At 34.9% G+C, this 18,083-nt stretch overlaps 3 protein-coding genes across 7 annotated transcripts in view; all 3 read right to left on the bottom strand.

Annotated features, from left to right (window-relative positions):
* Positions 1-368: 368 nt before the first annotated feature.
* On the bottom strand, positions 369-3,518 carry LOC102620322 (probable isoaspartyl peptidase/L-asparaginase 3). 2 transcript variants are annotated; one of them, XM_006490103.4, is made up of 7 exons: positions 3,344-3,518; positions 3,027-3,198; positions 2,602-2,666; positions 2,094-2,486; positions 1,954-2,012; positions 1,134-1,238; positions 369-749 (listed from the first exon to the last, which is right to left on the bottom strand). In XM_006490103.4, exons 1-7 carry the CDS (start codon positions 3,386-3,388, stop codon positions 530-532), a joined length of 1,059 nt encoding a protein of 352 aa, XP_006490166.2. In that variant the 5' UTR covers positions 3,389-3,518; the 3' UTR covers positions 369-529. The 2 variants fall into 2 exon arrangements, with proteins under 2 accessions (XP_006490166.2, XP_006490167.2); XM_006490104.4 differs by lacking the exon at positions 3,344-3,518 and having other exon boundaries at positions 2,094-2,496; positions 3,027-3,109.
* A 778-nt stretch (positions 3,519-4,296) lies between these two features.
* Positions 4,297-9,336, bottom strand: LOC102620038 (uncharacterized Rho GTPase-activating protein At5g61530). Its single transcript, XM_006490102.4, has 10 exons — positions 9,166-9,336; positions 8,629-8,717; positions 8,275-8,525; positions 7,884-7,946; positions 7,783-7,801; positions 6,973-7,071; positions 6,789-6,866; positions 6,464-6,708; positions 5,959-6,118; positions 4,297-4,874 (listed from the first exon to the last, which is right to left on the bottom strand). The coding sequence occupies exons 2-10, from the start codon at positions 8,687-8,689 to the stop codon at positions 4,729-4,731; spliced, it is 1,122 nt and encodes a 373-aa protein (XP_006490165.2). The 5' UTR covers positions 8,690-8,717; positions 9,166-9,336; the 3' UTR covers positions 4,297-4,728.
* A 1,173-nt stretch (positions 9,337-10,509) lies between these two features.
* Positions 10,510-18,083, bottom strand: part of LOC102619055 (hexose carrier protein HEX6-like) — a 38,351-nt gene continuing 30,777 nt past the window's right edge. The window contains exons 3-5 of one of the 4 annotated variants that reach the window (XM_052433560.1): positions 13,613-13,645; positions 11,768-12,090; positions 10,510-11,696 (exon numbers count right to left, since the gene is read on the bottom strand). In XM_052433560.1, coding sequence (XP_052289520.1) covers positions 10,617-11,696; positions 11,768-12,090; positions 13,613-13,645 — 1,436 coding nt within the window. In that variant the 3' untranslated portion in view covers positions 10,510-10,616. Of the gene's footprint in view, positions 11,697-11,767; positions 12,091-13,612; positions 13,718-13,949; positions 15,205-15,285; positions 15,609-16,627; positions 16,999-18,083 lie in introns of those variants that run through there. The other 3 variants (XM_052433559.1, XM_052433561.1, XM_052433557.1) reach the window with 3 other exon arrangements.

The raw sequence follows: 18,083 nt of genomic DNA, 5'->3' as shown, positions 1-18,083 counted from the left end.
TTTGAAGGAAATGGGGTATATCCCACGCAATTCTCCCAATTTAATCCCGACTTTCCATCCCAACTTTGATGAATGATCAAACTAAAATTTGGATGCTGCAAGTGAGAATCTAACTGTGCCCAAACAATGGGTTATGATATATATAAGTGAGAAAAACTTATGAGAGACTAGCGCACCGTTTAACTAATGACCCGTCAGTTAGCAGGTCTAATGAGTTCTACAGTGAGATTCACAAATTAAATGATAAAATTTTATATATTCCTTAAATAAAAATTTGCGATCCCATTGTGGGACCCATTGAACCTGCCGAATGGCCCTTAGTAGGCGGGTGCAGCTTCTCCCCATACAACACTAGCAAACTTTTGCAATTTGTATTAATAGCAGCTGCAAATTTCTCTGAAATTTTATTTGTCTTGTTCATCAATAATATGTATGGAAAGATTGTTACAAAGGTATCCAGATCACTGGAAATGTACAATAAACAATGGAGTTATTATCCAAAGAACTCTGATTGCAGGAGGCGCTGATTTCAGGGTAGCACGGTGAAAACCTTCACATCTTCCATTTCTGGGCTTCTCACCGAGTACTTAAATGTCCATCCATGGCAAGCACCAGCATGCTCACCATTCTTATTGATGGCAACAACAGCCCCAACAAAATCTGGAAATTTTCTTGCAATTCGAGAGATTGCATCCTTTGCGGCAAGCTCTGGTCCCATTCCTTGTCTCATACTTTCCACAGTTTGATAACTGAAAACAGATCTTACACGGATCAGATTAACTTAATGGAAAAATACAAGGAAAATGAAATAAGGTTGAATACAGGAGAATCTTCAGATTAGCTAAAGGTAAAGCAAGCAAGCAGATTACTCAGCAAGATCAAAGGTGCAGGCAAGCAGATTCTCAGACTGGCTTAGCCAAGCATACTCACAACCACCTAATTTTGGCTTAATATAAGGGTGACAACAATGGGAGAGGTGCTATAAGTGACTAAACAAACTACAAGTTCAAGACCAAAAAAGAAGGCTTTTCAAATCATCACACACAGTACGAGTTTTCCTCAAAATGGCAAGGACCAATAATGTCGAAAAGCCACAAGTACAAAAACTTTTTGAGTCCCAAGTAATACAATACCAGGGAAGGAAACGCATCATGATGTCACCATCACCAGTTGCACCACAAGCACCAACTTCTTCATCAGCATATGCTGAAGATCCAGCAATGGGTCCATCACCCACCCTGCCACCAGGAAAAGAAACTTCATAACATGGTCTTGAAATGAATAAATGAACTAAAAGCAAAATGGTACTTATGATTGGCTCGTTGTTCATTTCAACAAGATAAGCCTTAAAAACTCAAAATGTATGATAAACAACTTGAAGTGAAATCGGTACGAGTGACTGAAAGGGAAAAAAATATCCACAACTTCATGTTTATCCATATATTTGCTTTCTACAGAGGCAAAATGGGACCCCATTCTATTTCTGTTCACAAGGATATTTGAAACCAATATTACTCCAAAAGTGGAAGAGAAAGCTGCTGCTTATGGCTAGCAGCTTTGGTAGTGGGATCAGTAATATCTGTACTCTAATCGCCTCTTCCTGCATCAGCAACTTCTGGAGTCATCTTTCCAAGCTTCATGAAACATAAGAACTGTATTTTTACTGAAATTATTTTATGGAGAAACATAATCTGATCCCATGTGATCCATATTGGCTTAGAGAAATAATTTACCAAACAACAAATATGAGCTATGTAATAGCAACACTAAAACATGGTATAAAAGGTTTTAAGATAAGTAGATCCTGAATGTCTTTTTCCTTTCAAAAAAAGTAAAGATTATCAAGATAATTGTTGCTCAATGTCATAATCAATGTAAAATTATCAAGACAAATGTTACTCAATGTCATAATCAATGTAAAATCTCATCTGGGAGTAATATTGATGTCCTTACCTTCCAGGGATCTTAAAGGTGGCTCCATTAGTTGATGTCCCGACAGCAACATGCCCCATCTACAGAAGGAAGAAGTTTTGAATAAAATAACCATACATACATGGAAAATAAAGAAAAGACTTGTGCCTTAATGAACTTACTTTATCAATAACAGCCATTGATATGGTGTCATGGCTGTGGAGACCAACATAAGATGATCCTGATTCAGTAACTCCCATCAGATTGGATGCAGGACATTCCCCCTCACTAGGGCCCATATTGCATTTTGGTTGATATGGACCACAACCATCTACAGGTACAACATTCTTCCAAAAGTTTGGTTGGCATCCATTCTCTCTCCATTTAGTCCACTTGTCCATAGACTCTGCCGAACTAAGGTTTGCGGGTCCAGGAAGACCCATTGCAATGGCAAAGGCTGATGCCTTCTCCCCAGCAAGGAGAGTGTGTTCCGTATGTTGCATAACTAATCTTGCAGCTCTAATGCCGTCTTTCACAAACCTCATGGCAGCTACTGCTCCAACCTCCATTGTGGCCTATGCATGTCTTACCAAAATAGATAATAGATTGTCATTCTTAATAAATAAATAACCACGCAGCGAAGTAAGAAAATGATTATTTTAACAAAAGGAGCATGTAAAAAGTCATTACCCCATTCATGATCAGGGCATCAATTGTAGTTTCTCCATTCTCATCCGGACTTCCACCAGGCCCCACTGTTCACACCAAATTCATATCATCAATGAAACCGCATTCTTGCAGTATCTCCAATAACCCATAATATGAGAAGTAAAAGATTAACGGATTATGTCAGGTCTTTAAATATCCCAGTGGAGATCGAATGCTCATATTACAGCCTCAAATGCAGTTCATGTATAGTCAATGCAGCTAAAACCTTGTGAATACAAATATGTCATAGGAAGCCTTGTATAAACTAATGCAACTAGCAATTGATGGTTAAAGAAAAGATGGTATCATACACTTGAAAAATTACAATGCAAATTCAACCCATAATAGTAACAATGATAAAGCGGGCACTAAAACAAAAGCTAATCGCAAGTACTTTATAATCCCACCTGTACCGTCACATCTCAACTCCTCACAAGTAGAGCAACCCTCGACGACAGCATCAACGGCTGAAAACCCACCATCAGCAACCCTCCAAGCAGCTCTCACAGCGTCCACAAAAGGCCACGTGCTCACAACTATTGGGTACTTCCCTGAATTCCCATCTCCATTTCCTAAAACCTGATTGATTAAAGGGGAAAAAAAATTGGAAGTTACGGAACGGAAATATGCCAAATGGACCAAACCCATGAAATAAAATTAACAGAAACGGTGAAATTAGTTAAAAACAAAAAGAATTAAGTTTGATTATTGATGGTGCAATTACCGAGGAAGATAGTAAGATGAAGAGAAAGACCAATTTGATGGACATAGAGGAGCTCGTGAAAACAAATTATAGTGTTTGCGATTGTTGAATGTAACAGGGGTTACCGTTTGGACCGGCAATGGAACGAACAAACGAAAAACTGAAGCGAGAGGGAGAATTGTGTGGGATGTACCCATTCCCTTCAAAAAACCCAATATAAAAATAACTACAACTAAATCCTCATAAAACTAAACCCAACTCCTTAAAGTCGGATAAATGGTCGAGAATACTCGACTTCAACCAAACCATACATAATTAGTAATTCAGCATAAATTCTCAATTTTTTCATGTTAGTCGGGTAAATAGTCGAGAATATTCGACTTTAATTAAAATAAAAAATTATCTGAAATTTTTTTAATTTTTTCAAGTAAGTCGAGTAAAGAGTCGAAAATACCTAGTTTTAATTTAACCTTACCCAATATTCATGCAGCAAAAATTCTTGACTTTTCATTGAAGTTTGGTAATTGGTTGAGAATATTCGACTTAAATTGAAATGAAAATTTTCCTTTTAATTAAGTCAGATAAAAAGTCGAGTATACTCGATTTTAGTTGTGTTATTATGTAGAAATCATGAGAGAGGAAATAAACGTAAATAGATGATTTTTTAAGGTTATTTTTGACTTTTTATATTTTTAAGAGGTATATGTATGTAATGAGGTATAGATTTGATATTTAAGAACAAATGAGGTATATTTAAATAAAAAACCCCGAGAGGGAGAATAGCTCACGCTTTGCTCTTTAATAGTTTCATTTTGCAACATATTTAATTATTTTGTTTAAAATATATTCTATTTTATCTGTCAACAAGCTCCGATGGTATTTTGAGTTCTCGACATATTGGCATAAAATACATACATGCATGTGCATTTGATATGGACTCAACTACTAAAATACATTAATGTGATAGTCCAAAATGAAAAAAAAAAAGTGCATTAACATATATAAACATACTCAAGAAATTTTCTGTATATATCATCGTCACAATGGATAAGCCTTTCTATAATTTCTGAAGCAACAATCGAAAATCACCCAATTTTCTAGAAAGCAAACCGAGTGAAAATTACAATACTTATTTGCACCAAGCAACAGCTTCTGTCCCAAAAACAACAAATATTTGACAACCAAAAATATCTAAACTATAAATAATTGTCAATAAGATACTCTCTAATCACTAAAATTTACAAATCAATACCCCAGAACCCTCCAACGTCTTTCAAGAACACAATATCGGCAGCTACTGCACAGGCGGCACCTCAACTAAATTTAGAAACCAATCGTGAGATATTGGTTACTATGTCAAGCTTCATGAATTTGCCGTAGCATCGGAAATCACACAGAATGGTAAGTCACCTCCATACAGTCTCATTTGCATCTGTGAAAATCGCGTTGTGCTGTTCCATTAGGCATTGAACAACCTCGATAGCACCAAAGTCAATTGGCATACCATCATCCAAAGGAATGGCAGACGAGGCATCCGTTTCTTCACTCTCATCTACACCAAGAGAAAGAACAGAGAATACAACCAGGATCTTATTTCATGTGATAAGTGTTTCTAATCAACACAAGAAAGAACCTACGAATGAAATTTTAAATTGTATGAGGAAGAAGGAAAAAGATCAATTGGGTTTCAATGCATTTCCACACTTAACTATATCTCTGGTTCAGTAATCTCAACAATAAAATAATGCGGCAGTTAACTCCATCTTGTTTTCTTTTCCTTTTAATTCTTTTAATTAAAGTTACACTCTGTTCTTTATTCTTGCATATCATTTTTATCCTGCTTCTAAAGGATCTATCAATCAACTCCCTTCGTCAGTGCATACAAGTTTTCACCACAATTGAGTCATTCATTATGGTCCTAAAGAAATTATAAATAATGGATATTTTATTACATATAGCATCTTCTTTTCCAGTCATATTTTGTTTGATAGCATGTAAAGAAAACTAGGGACTTATCATCTAAGCAGAAAATCTTTTGGGTTAAGAGCTTGATTCTTCTGTAATTTCCCAAGGCATTAGAATTAAGAAACAAACACAACACTCTTGTATTACCCATATGAAAATATAATGAGGTTGGCCTGCTTGAAGTTCCATTCACCAACATACATTCTCAAACGAAAATAGAGCTTATCAAAAATATCATTAGCTTCCAGTTCTGATCTTATCACACATATTTACTCAAACCAGTCCCACTTTTATTTTATTTCTATTTTTTATTTTTTTCTAGAATGGTAATATTTGTCTAAATTAATATCCACACAAAGTCCCGAACAGCTCTTTTCAGCCATAGCTATTTAACGCATGCAACAGTGAACTGTTAAGATGTTTTGTAGTTTATAGTGCTGTGACGAAGTGTTTTTCCTTTGAAAACGAATAGTTTTGGATGAAACAGTTACATATTTTTTTCAATATAGGATGACCACTACAATAGACATTAGTCATGATGGAAAGTCGGAATATCTAATAATTTACCAATTTGTCTTATTTGATAATGCATCAAAAGCAAATATTCACAGGTTGGTCTAAGTTAAACAAAATTAAAAAGGTTATAATGTTTATGGGATAATATCACTCACCAGCAAGCATGTCCCATTCACCATGAGGAGTTGCTGGTTCCATGTTCTTCGAAGAGCTTCTGGATGCATGATTCCAATATTGCCGATAAAACTCTGGTTTTCGCTCCTTCTGCCACATAATAACAGGGGCCATTTCCATGGCAAGACTTCTAGCATCCATCTGTAGAGAAGTAAACACATGCTCAGAAATAACTATCAGGTATTTATTTAAATGCTAACAACATTATCACACATTTAGCATTAATTATCAGTATTTATCTACAAGCAAACAATTTTTTGTACATATTAGAAACAATGCAACTTAAAATAAGAAGAAAATTTGGCCACAACAAACGTGGCTGACCCAACTTAAATAGTGAAAATCTTATTCAAGTAACATGTGGAATTGTATTTGGTTCTGACAAATAAACCAGAGGAGAATGAATAAGCAAATGCATGTGCCAACCGGCTCCCAACCCACTGAAAACCAGAAGTCAAGAGAGAGTAAGACAGAGATACTTCCTACCTTGTTAAGAAGTGACTTCTGGCTAACACGGAGCAAAAGTGCAGTAACATATTCCAGTGTCATGAAGTTCACATTGGAAAGCTTCTTAAGTGTGTTTCTCATTGCATGTATGCTAGAACGGGCACCTTTTATCTCATCATATAGCTCAAATGTTGTCAGGGGCTCAGGAAGACTAGCAAGGTAGTACTTGGCTAGAGCGGCAACATCAACTGGATTCACACCCTCTGGCAGTGATGCATTGGGATCTGAAATACACAAGAGATAGATAGCAATTTATAATGTTATTCAGAAGCAGTAAAATCCAAGAAAAAAGTGCCTGAGATACCTTGATTGTACATAGAAACCAAATGCTGAATGACCTTCTTATCTCCCTCAGCTTTGAACAAGAACTGTGAGCTTAGTCCTAAAAGTCAAAGAAATAAACAGTTACTCTCCAAATGTTATGTATATGATGTATCATGCATATATAAGAAAGACAATTCAATTCATTCAATTCTCATATGAATCACCTGATAATACGAGGTAATCTGCACATTTGACCAATATATGTGGAACAGGTTTGCCATATTGTTGTCGTTGTACAGTAACCTCAATTGGGACTCCAAATACTGAGGATAAAAGTAATTAAGAGAATTAGAGAGATGAACCAATAAAAAAGCATATTAGACATTATGTAACTTTCTTATCACAACTTAGCCCAGGCATAATGAGAAAGAAAATGAGCGAAATTCAAAAAGTGCAGAAATCAACATAAAAATACTTAGGACTAAATACTGCAAGAAAATTAGTGATGACATATATGATACAGAATGATAAAATTAGTGGTGGTAAAAATGATTAGGAGAACTAGTGGCAACTTGTAGATCAAACTACACAGTAGATTTGCTGAACTACTAGCTTCTTTGCCTGACCAGTACAAACTACTTTCAGATACAGTAATGGCTGGTTTGCGCTGGGCATTGACATTCATTATACAGAACTCCAACCATTTATCCCTCAGCAAAAACACTATGAAACAATTAAATGCACCTACACTGCATTGAATACTTCTAATAAGTACAAGGATCGCAAAAAGATAAGAGAATAAAATCAGATTCTATAAACTGATTTGGTCTACGCAGGAACATCAATTCCCAATAATAGACTGTTATCTGCAGCCAAGCAAATGCAATTCACTTAATTATCCACCATATAAAGGTGAAAGTAGAAAAACCTAAAACTAATTTATAAAATACTTGAAAAGGTGGTGGGATGAAAAGAAAAGAACATTCCCCAAATATAAAAATAAAAAGTTAGCAAGAAAAGTTTACAATACTTACCATCAGTGCTTGCAACTCCCTGCAAAGGGGAAAGATAGGTAAGAATGTGGGAACCTGACATTTCATGAAAGCAGCAAAAACAGAAACTCAAAATACTATACCTTCTGCCATCGTTCAATATCAGTCAAAATAGTCTTACTTTTTTGTGCAGTCTTTTTTGCAGCCTGAAATAATTCACAATATCAACATGTTTCAGTCATTGTCTTAACTCATCGACAAACTAATTTAAGGCTGCTGTGAAAATTTATGGGGTACATATTAAACGCCAGTTTCTAAATCTTTTTAGTACTCTTTATCCTATCATATCACAAGTCACTAATGCGTAAAGACGAGTGTACAAATATAAAGACAAAATCTGACACGTGTTAAAAAGTTTAGACTCAAAAGATGATAGTTAAGTGTCAAATATGCATTTGTCAGTATCTAGGGCTAAGTTGCAAATGGTTTTCAGATTATTAGATAAAATCTATAAACAGTTTTCTACATGATTACCTCTTCAACTTTTATCTTCCCAACAGCAACCTTGTCCTTTGTCTCTGAAAATCCCCTCCTCAAAAACATCCCAGTTATAGCAGCAGCAGATATCAAACGTTCCTGCACAGCATGTTTCGTTGATGGCTCCTGAAGAAGAGCCCATCGACTTTTGACAGCTGAGCCAACACGTTCCGCCACATCAGCCGCGTTACCTTTTGCATCCTTCGCAACTTCTCCTACTGATTGTCCAGCTTCTCTAAGCTTCGACCCTGAATTAACATCTTAATCAATCATGAAAAACAACAAACAACCCAAAAAAAAAAGCAAGTAGAAAAGTAAACTTTTAATTGTTTAAAGAACCAATCAAGTTACCTGAGGAAGAAAAGAACTCACTAGCCTTCTCCTGCCATGGCGGAGAGATGGCGGACGGCATTGATCCGACAACAAACACCAAAACCAAGCTTCAAATACAAGAAACGAGTCAATAAAAGTACACAGAATAATATTCTTCAAAAGCCACCATAAGTAGGCTTCCAAACTCGATAACTCTACTGATAATATAAAATTGTTACAAGGCTTCAGTTAATTCGGTAGCACTTGATCATTTTATTTTTTAAGCAATCAAACACACAAAATGAACACGTCATCAAATTTAATCAAACACAATTTCTAACTCAATTTAAGCACAACCAAATAAAAAATAAATAAGTAAAATAAATTAAAATAAAAAATGGCATACGATCAGCAATAAATAATTTGGAGCATCAAATAAACTGAAAAATCAACAAGAATAAAAGATAAAACAACAACAAATTAATTCAAAAAGAAAAAGAAAAAACACTCGGTATTTAAAAATCAGCAGAGTCAGTGATTGGAAAAAATGAATAAAATTCAATTATTAGCATTTACCTTCGTCGTATGTTGTATTAGCTGAAGAGAAATCGATGCAGAGTCAAGTCCTTTTTTTTTTTTTTTTTTTGGTATTTTAGAGTGAGAAAGTTTTGAGAGTCGTTTATTGCGTAGAGAGAGAGAGAAGGGGAAAGTCGTTTTGTGGGATTCAAAATATTGCAAGTGATATAATGATTTGCTGTTGTTGTGTGAGGCTGGTCTTTGATTTGGTTATTCGAATTTTCCAATAGAGTGACGCCACGTCGGTGCTCGTTTTGGACACGACGACTGGTGCGTGCTTTGATTTTGTTCTGGACTTTTCTAACGGATATAACGACTCACCATTTGGAAGCGCCCTGCGCGTTGTCACATAGCGCGTGAGAGGAGTTTATTATTATTATTATTTTTTTTTTAAGAGTGAGAGACCTCTCTAATTATAGTTTATTATCAAAAAGTTGTTTTAAAAAAATATTATTATACTAATAATTATAAAACGTAGAGAATAGTTAAATATTTAATAAAATTTATTTTTAAAAATGTTGTGAATTTTGAAAATAATAGTGTACATTATCTTACTATTAAATTATTATAAAAATACAAATGACTGAATTAAATATAATATTTAATAAAATTTATTTATACATTTATAAATATGTATATAAATATATTTTTAACCTGGTATATATAATATTTGATAACTAAAATAAATATTTTATGTTTCTAATTTTATTTTTATTTTGTTATCTCAATATAATTGGTAATAATAATAATATCTTTAAAGTTAATGATTTTATTTCCTAATTAATAAGGATAATTTTAAATTTTTATAATATACATAAAGATATATATGAGATTTGCAAAATCAGATTTTGAAAAGCTACTCATTCCCTACTCTTCAAAATCCTACTCTAGGATAGGGTGATTTCTACAAAAAATTCACCAAATACTGAAATTAACTTTTAGTTCTTCAAAATCACTTTTAAACCTCCCAAAAGTAATTCCAAACAGGCCCTAACAATTTTTTTTCAATAATTGTTTGAGACTTTGAGTGTAATATGCCACAAGAATTTAACAAGTGAATTTTTTTATTTATTTAAATGTGCTCGTTAGTGTATTTAGAATCGAAGATCTGAGTGTTAGGAAGATCGAAATATCATAATTGAGTACTACAAAATAAGGTATATATGATATCATTAACTGACAGAATATTGAAGTGTAGTCTAGAAATATCACCTTTAAAGAAGTAGAAAATTTGTTCTCACAATATATAATAAGGATTCGAATTCTTAAGTTTTAAGAATGAGATGAGAAGTTGTCCACTAATTGACTAGAGTGGTTTGCAACAAAATTTAAATATCTAAATAATTTATTTGAGCAACTTTTATTTAAATAACTGTTTCCTTTTTTCAAATCATACATAATTTTTTTTAAACAGTACAACAATAACTCACAAATCTTCATTAATAGTTGTATCATAGTGCCTGTTCTATCTTAATTTCTTCCACCACATCCCCAACAATTCTCTGCCAAAACCAATGCTCTTTCCACACTTTATCCATCCGCTCAATTGGCACATTTTTAGTCTCTGGTAAAAAAAAGTGCACAAAAACAGTCATCACCACCTCCCATCCTCCAAAAAAGAAAAAAATCCCCGCCTTTAAATGGCAAAGCATGGCTAAAAAGCTCTGAGCTACCAAGAAAATAAACAAAAATCCAACTGCAACAGTAATACTTTGCCCTGCTGATCTAATCTCCAACGGAAAAATCTCACTCGGAACCAACCATCCCAATGGCCCCCAAGAGGACGCAAACCCAGCTATGTATACACATACAAGTGCTAAAACTAAGTAAGCATAGCCTTCGCTGATGCCACCATGATCACCAAGCTCAGCTGCCATGATTGATCCAATCATTACTTGCGACACAAACATTAGTATTCCCCCAACCAGAAATAACACTTTCCGGCCTAGTTTATCGGTTAGAATCATCGATGTGATTGTTGCTATGGTGCTTACCCCGCCAGTCACAACTGCGGACATGAGTAGTGATGTACTTTCACTTAGCTTAATAGTCCTGAAGAGTACCGGAGCGTAGAATGAAATGACATTGATTCCTGTAAGTTGTTGGAAAAATGGTATCAGTATTGCCATTACTAGCTGAGGCCTGTATTTTCTTTGAATGATTGTCTGAAATGGGTGTTTGACAGTTCTTGAAACAATGCTTGCTCTGAGAAGATCATCAAGTTCTGCTTGAACGTCAGCTGTGCCGCGGACACGTTGCAGCATCTTTTTAGCCTTTTCGGGGCCATTGCTACGCTGGATTATGCTGTTGGGTGTGTCTGGCAGGATAAGAGCACCCAGTGTTAGTATTGAAGCAGGGGCTGCAGCCATTGAAAGGGAGATTCTCCAGCCCCAGCCGCCCTTGATCTTTTGGGTACCGTAGTTAAGAAGATTAGCTCCTAGAACTCCAATGGCAGTACATACTTGGAAGCCAATGTTGAATGCTCCTCTGTGATTTGGTGGTGCCATTTCTGAGAGATACAGTGGCACTGACTGCAGCCAACAAAAATTGAACTTAAAACGGGAATGCTCAAACATTTGGAGAAAATTTATGAAACACTTACTTGGTTAGAAAAACCAATGCCAACTCCAAGCAACACGCGCCCAAGTATCAACATGTACACGTTAAATGCAGCACCGCCGAGGGCTGAGCCGGCTAGAAACGCCACGCCACCGACAAGGATTGATGCCTTGCGGCCGAGGGCTCTCGTGACTTTGGAAGCAAATAAGGAAGCAATAAGGCCAGCAATGAATGGAGAGGAGGTGAAGGTGGTTAATAGTTGGCTGTTGAACTTGCAGTAGTTGCTAACTTTGGTGTCTTCTCTCATGTTTTTGTACACTTCTGGGAAGAATTTCTTCAGAAATGGTTCCATCGATGTCACTCCACCTTCACAAGTCAATATTTTAAATTCGGTAGAAAATTTTTCTTTTTTTTTGTCTTTTTCCTTTATATTCGCCAAAATTAATTAAACAAGTAGGTTGATGTTTTCAAGTTTACGTGATCCTTTTTATAAGAAACGGACATGCAACTACTTGTTGCACGTTTTTGTATTTTTCCCTTCGTCTCGGGAATACTGAAAAAGTAAACCTTGAAATCTGTCAAAAGCAAATAGTTGGAAATCTATTAATAATGATCCTTGCAATCATTTTCAAAGCCGTCAATATCATGCCAAGTGATGCCAAAGGATTCGTTGACTCCTACAGTATGTAAAAACTTATCAAGAAATATAGCAATGAAACTCTGCTGAGAACGCCATTTGGGCAATTATAAAATGAGACGTAAAGCTGTTACGAAAAAATTCACCAACTCTTCTTGCATTAATTTTGTCTACACCACTAAGAAAATGCACATAATTTTATTACGTCTTAAAAGATACATGTTGAATTTAAGGCATGATTGAAATGCTATGATTTACTTAAAATTTTTGCTTAGAAAATTAAAGGAGTTTTAAAAAATATTTACTTTGGAGGAAGGTTGTTGGTTTCCTCTCTACTAAAATCAATATATACCATTTATTTTTTATTATATTCCTAATACCTTAAAGCTCCTCTGGCACATAAAATTTAAAAGTAAAGATGGGTAAATGGGTTATTTACTTGATAATTAATCTTGAGAATATAAAATATAAATTTATTATTAGAAACTAACAAAAAGTACAAGAAAAATATCTTATTTTTAATTTTTTTTATTCACACCAAAACATATGGTTCATATTTTTAGTGCTTATATTATTTTATTTTAATTTTTATTTATATGATTTGGTTAATTTATAATAAATATGAATAAAAGTATATTTAAAACTAAGGGCAATGTATAATTCACACTACCTAGGGTTATTGACTAAATAAAAATAATAAAAGGGATAAGAGGTATATATTGACCTTAGTAGTAAGAAAACTGACAATTTCTCTCCTAATCTTTTAAATTTAATAAAAAAAAAATTGGTTTAATTGTAATAAAATAAATAAAGCTGGTTTAATTGTTAATATCAAAATTTAAAATTCAATCTTGGCCACTTATTTCACTATGAGAGATTAGGAGAGAAAATTTTTATGTCAAATTGCTGTGAAATAGATTTTTTTTTATTTTTTATATAAACATGAATTCAAACAATAATTTGGAAAAAAATATTAGGGATAACATAGGTATTTTATCAAACAATTGTATAGTAGGATCGCTTGAACTTCTCAAACTATGGTTATGAACATTTGCGAGCCATTTTATAGCTGCTGTTAGACAACAAGAGTGCTATAGAGAGCCTAAGAAAGTCCGCTAGCTAAAGCTTAATCCGAGATCATTGATCTGTGAGAGAATTGAACAGAATCAAGGTAATTTGAGGAACGAGATTGATCAAGCCAATTGGATTGTATAAATATCATTAAGGAGATACATACGTGCAGAAACAAACCTGAAATTCCAAGATCATAGCCGAAAGTAAGACCTCCAGTGGCAGCAACAATACATGACAGGACAACAAATGGAGTTATCTTCCCATTGTAATATTGCCCACCACCTTCACTAGTAAATGCTAAGCCCACCGCCATATCTGCCGCTGCTTAATCTTCAAAACTGATCAGCACTCACAGCAAGAGAAAGACGACACGAGAAGACAGAGTAGTGTGTTCAAAATTTTGCTGATAGTGAACGCTTAATTAAGTAAGAGGATCTCTCTCTCTCTCTCTTGAATTATGTAGGCGTAGACAATAATATCAGCATCACCATATGATCAACATGGAACACTATGATAAAAAAAAAAAATATTATTATAGTAGCATGTGGGGTTGTTACAAATATTTTGAAGAATTAACATCAGAGCTTGGAGTTTTATTTGGCTTCACTATCAGAGCAAGAAGAAAGAGCAGCTAGCCAGCCTTTGGAAAAAGTGATGAGTTAATTGTTTCCTGGGATCCCTTACAAGTATTATAGTGCTTCTTGCATCTTACTGTCTTCCACTCCTTCTCCAACTATTCTCCTCCAAAACCAATGCTCTGCCCAGAGTTTATCCATCTGCTCAATTGGCAAATTTTTAGTCTCAGGTAAAAAGAAGTGCACAAATGTCGTCATAAATGCCACCCACCCTCCAAAGAAGAAGAAAATCCCTGCCTTAAAATGGCAAAGCATGGCTAAAAATGTTTGAGCAACCAAGAAAGTAAACAAAAGACCGACTGCCACAGTAATGCTCTGCCCAGCTGATCTAATCTCTAGTGGAAAAATTTCACTTGGAACCAACCATCCCAATGGCCCCCATGAATAAGCAAACCCAGTAGTATATACACAAACTAGAACCAAAATTAAGTAAGCATAGCCTGAGCTGAATCCTCCGTGATCACCAAGTTGAGCTGCCATGATTGATCCAATCATTACTTGTGACACAAGCATCTGTATCCCCCCAACTAAAAACAATACTTTTCGGCCAAGTCTATCGGCTAGAATCATCGATAAGATTGTTGAAATTGTACCTACACCACCAGTCACAATTGCGGACATGAGTAGTGATGTACTTTCACTTAGTTTGATTGTCCTAAAGAGTACGGGAGCATAGAATGAAATGACATTGATTCCTGTCACCTGTTGGAAAAATGGTATCAGTATTGCCATTACCAACTGAGGCCTGTATTTTCTTTCAATGATTTTCTTAAATGGGTGGTTAATGGTTTTTGAAATGGAGCCTGCTCTGATGAGATCATCGAGTTCTGCTTGAACATCAGCTGTGCCACGCACACGCTGCAGCATCCTTTCAGCCTTTTGGTGGTCATTGCTGCGCTGGATTATGCTGTTGGGTGTTTCTGGCAGGAAAAGTGCACCTATTGTTAATATCGATGCAGGAGCAGCAGCCATTGCCAGGGAGATTCTCCAGCCCCAGCCACCCTTGATCTTTTGGGTGCCGTAATTGAGAAGATTAGCGGATAGGACACCAATGGCAACACATACTTGGAAGCCAATGTTGAACGCTCCTCTGTTTTTTGGTGGTGCCATTTCTGAGAGATACAGTGGCACTGACTGCAACCAGCAAATTAAAACCAATTGAAAATTGTTGAGCAAATCAAATGTTTGGAAAAAATAAAATAACCAAACACTTACTTGGTTTGCAAAACCAATGCCAACGCCAAGCAACACACGCCCAAATATAAGCATGTAAATGTTAAATGCAGCGCCTCCGAGGGCTGAACCAGCAAGAAAAGCTGTGCCGCCGACAAGAATTGATGCCTTGCGGCCGAAGGCTCTGGTGACTGAGGAGGCAAATAAGGAGGCAATAAGGCCAGCAATGTATAGAGAGGACGTGAAGGTGGTTAATAGTTGGCTGTCAAACTTGCAGTAATTGCTAATGTTGGTGTCTTCTTTCATTTTTCTGTACACTTCTGGGAAGAATTTCTTCAAAAATGGCTCCATTGACGTCACTCCACCTTAGCATAAATATACACAAGTAAATTTTTAAGTTTCGTTTGAAAATTTAATTAAATCGGCTCTTTCTAACTATACCGAAAAGCTTAGTCAAGACTCAAAAGACTGCAATATGTTATTAGAAAGGATTAAACTATAATATTCTCGAAACGTTTGGTTTATTCATTATTAATTATGAAAAACAATGACTCATGTGAGAAAGACTAGTAAAAATTGAAACTTTTGGGTGCTTTGAAATTACAAAGTTTCACATCGTAGTTCCAACACTTCTTAAGTTACATTGAAGTCTGTCCACACAAATTAATTGGCAATCTATTATTAATCATAGCATTTTTCGTCAAATCCGTCATTATCAATTATCATGCCAAAGCACGCCATGTGAGACCAAAGGATTCATTGACTCCTATGGTACAATTAATAACATACCTTGAAAGATTGCAATTAATAATTCTCAAGCAAAGAGATTTGCAGTTACGTATTAATTTCTGCAAGTTAATTGCCACTAGTTATCTACAAAATGATTGTTAAAAAAAAAAAAAACTATGAACTCTAATACAATATTTTTGTCTTTACAGTGCATGGAAGTTTGTAACGTTTTATTATTTTGCCTGTCTGAAACCTGCATTTCACAAGATGGACTTACGCACTATATATAGATCAGTTTATTTTGTATATTTTGAACATGTATGTTAAACTCAAATATGTTTCTAACTGTTATAATTCGGTCTAATTTTATAAGCAAGCGAACTAAAGTGTTTAGTAAATATTAATTGTAACTCACTAGACAGCTGAAGTATTTGATAATTAACATGCACTTTTACTTGGCACCTAGGATAAAGATTTTCAAAAGTTTGGTTGATTTTCTAAGAAACTCCACTAGCTATGTATACGTTAATCCAAGATCAGTGATGGGCTTGATAGAATAGAGCGACAAGAAGAAATTGGAGAATTTAACCAATCAATAAATTTCGAGCTGAGGAACAAAGAGATATAGAAATACAATTTAAGTAGATAAACAGACCTGAAATTCCAATATCATAGCCGAAAATAAGACCTCCAGTGGCAGCAACAATACAAGACAAGACAACAAATACTGTCATCTTCCCATTGTAATACTGCCCACCTTCACTAGTTATTGCAAAGCCTGCTGCCATATCGGCTGCGGATAGCTAAACTGAATCTTCAAAACTGATCAGCAGGACTGATCATAGCAACTTATATAAAGAAGAGAAAAGAGACAGCGGTGTGTGTGTGTGTTGAAGATTAGTTGCAGAAGGCGAAGGCTTAAAAGTAGCTGCAGTCTTTCTTGACTTGTAGCCGTATACGCTAATATCAGCACCGTTAGTCATGCATGGCCTTTGGAGTTATGAGCAACATGGCAGCGTGTGCTTTGGGGCCGAGGTCCGGGTTCAAATTTCACTAATGTACGTGCCTTGATAAATAAATAAACAAATTAAGAAAATAAAAACACGTGGCAATCTATGCGTGGGGTTGTTGAATATTGAAGAACTAATCATTGTGAAAGCATATGGAGTCAAGATAAAAATAGCAGCTGCTAAGTAACTCATTGGAAAATTTAAGATGTGCTTCAAGAAATCCATTATAAGTATAATATATTGGATCAGTAACCCAGAAATATCATTGCTTTGCGCTTATAGCCATCAATTGAGGTGTTGTGTACTGCTCTGGAAGAAGAGTCACTTGCTAATTATCAAAAGATTAAAATAGCGAATGTTACCAAATATCTAGTCAAGTAGAATCACCGGATTTTTAAGCGCAGAATCTCTTACAAAATAATCAACTATGATGAATTGACAAGTCAAAGTTGGTGTGCAGTCTGTTTGATTTTGCTTATAGCCCCAAGATTTGCCATTAATAGTCAAAATAACAGAATTCATAGCATAAATATTAAAACTTGAAGTCTAATAATTTTTTACTACCAAGTTAAAATTAAAAAAAAAAAAATTAAGAAAGGACTTCTAAAAGACAAATTTGACTTTGACTCACAAGTCTGTTACTAATATATATACATGTGTGTGTATGTATACAATCATTCTCATATGCGAGTGTCTTTATTTTTATTTTTAATGCGGATATGCTTTAAACTATGGAGTTTAATAAATTTATTTTTAAATGAAATATAAAACTCTGTGACTTAATAATATTAAAGTCACAGAGACTGCCCGCACTATAGAAGGACTCTATATACACGAGTCATTTTTTCCTTTTTTTTTTTTTTCGTGCAAACATGCTTCTAAATCATGTGGCTTAATAAAGTTAATTTTTGAATGTATATAGTCCTTGCCTTTTTTTTTTTTTTTTTCACTTTACTAAAATAAAAGATTTCTTGATTGAATAATTACTTTATAAATATCATGCCTTATCATACCATGTCCATCCAGATAATAATAGCAGCTGTGAAGAATCAATACATTTGTACTAACCAAGAAGCACACTTAATAATACAGTTAACATGC

Source organism: Citrus sinensis, chromosome 9, assembly GCF_022201045.2.
Source record: "Citrus sinensis cultivar Valencia sweet orange chromosome 9, DVS_A1.0, whole genome shotgun sequence".
In the NCBI taxonomy this organism is placed as follows: Eukaryota; Viridiplantae; Streptophyta; class Magnoliopsida; order Sapindales; family Rutaceae; genus Citrus; species Citrus sinensis.
This window is presented reverse-complemented; position numbering and strand designations above follow the sequence as displayed.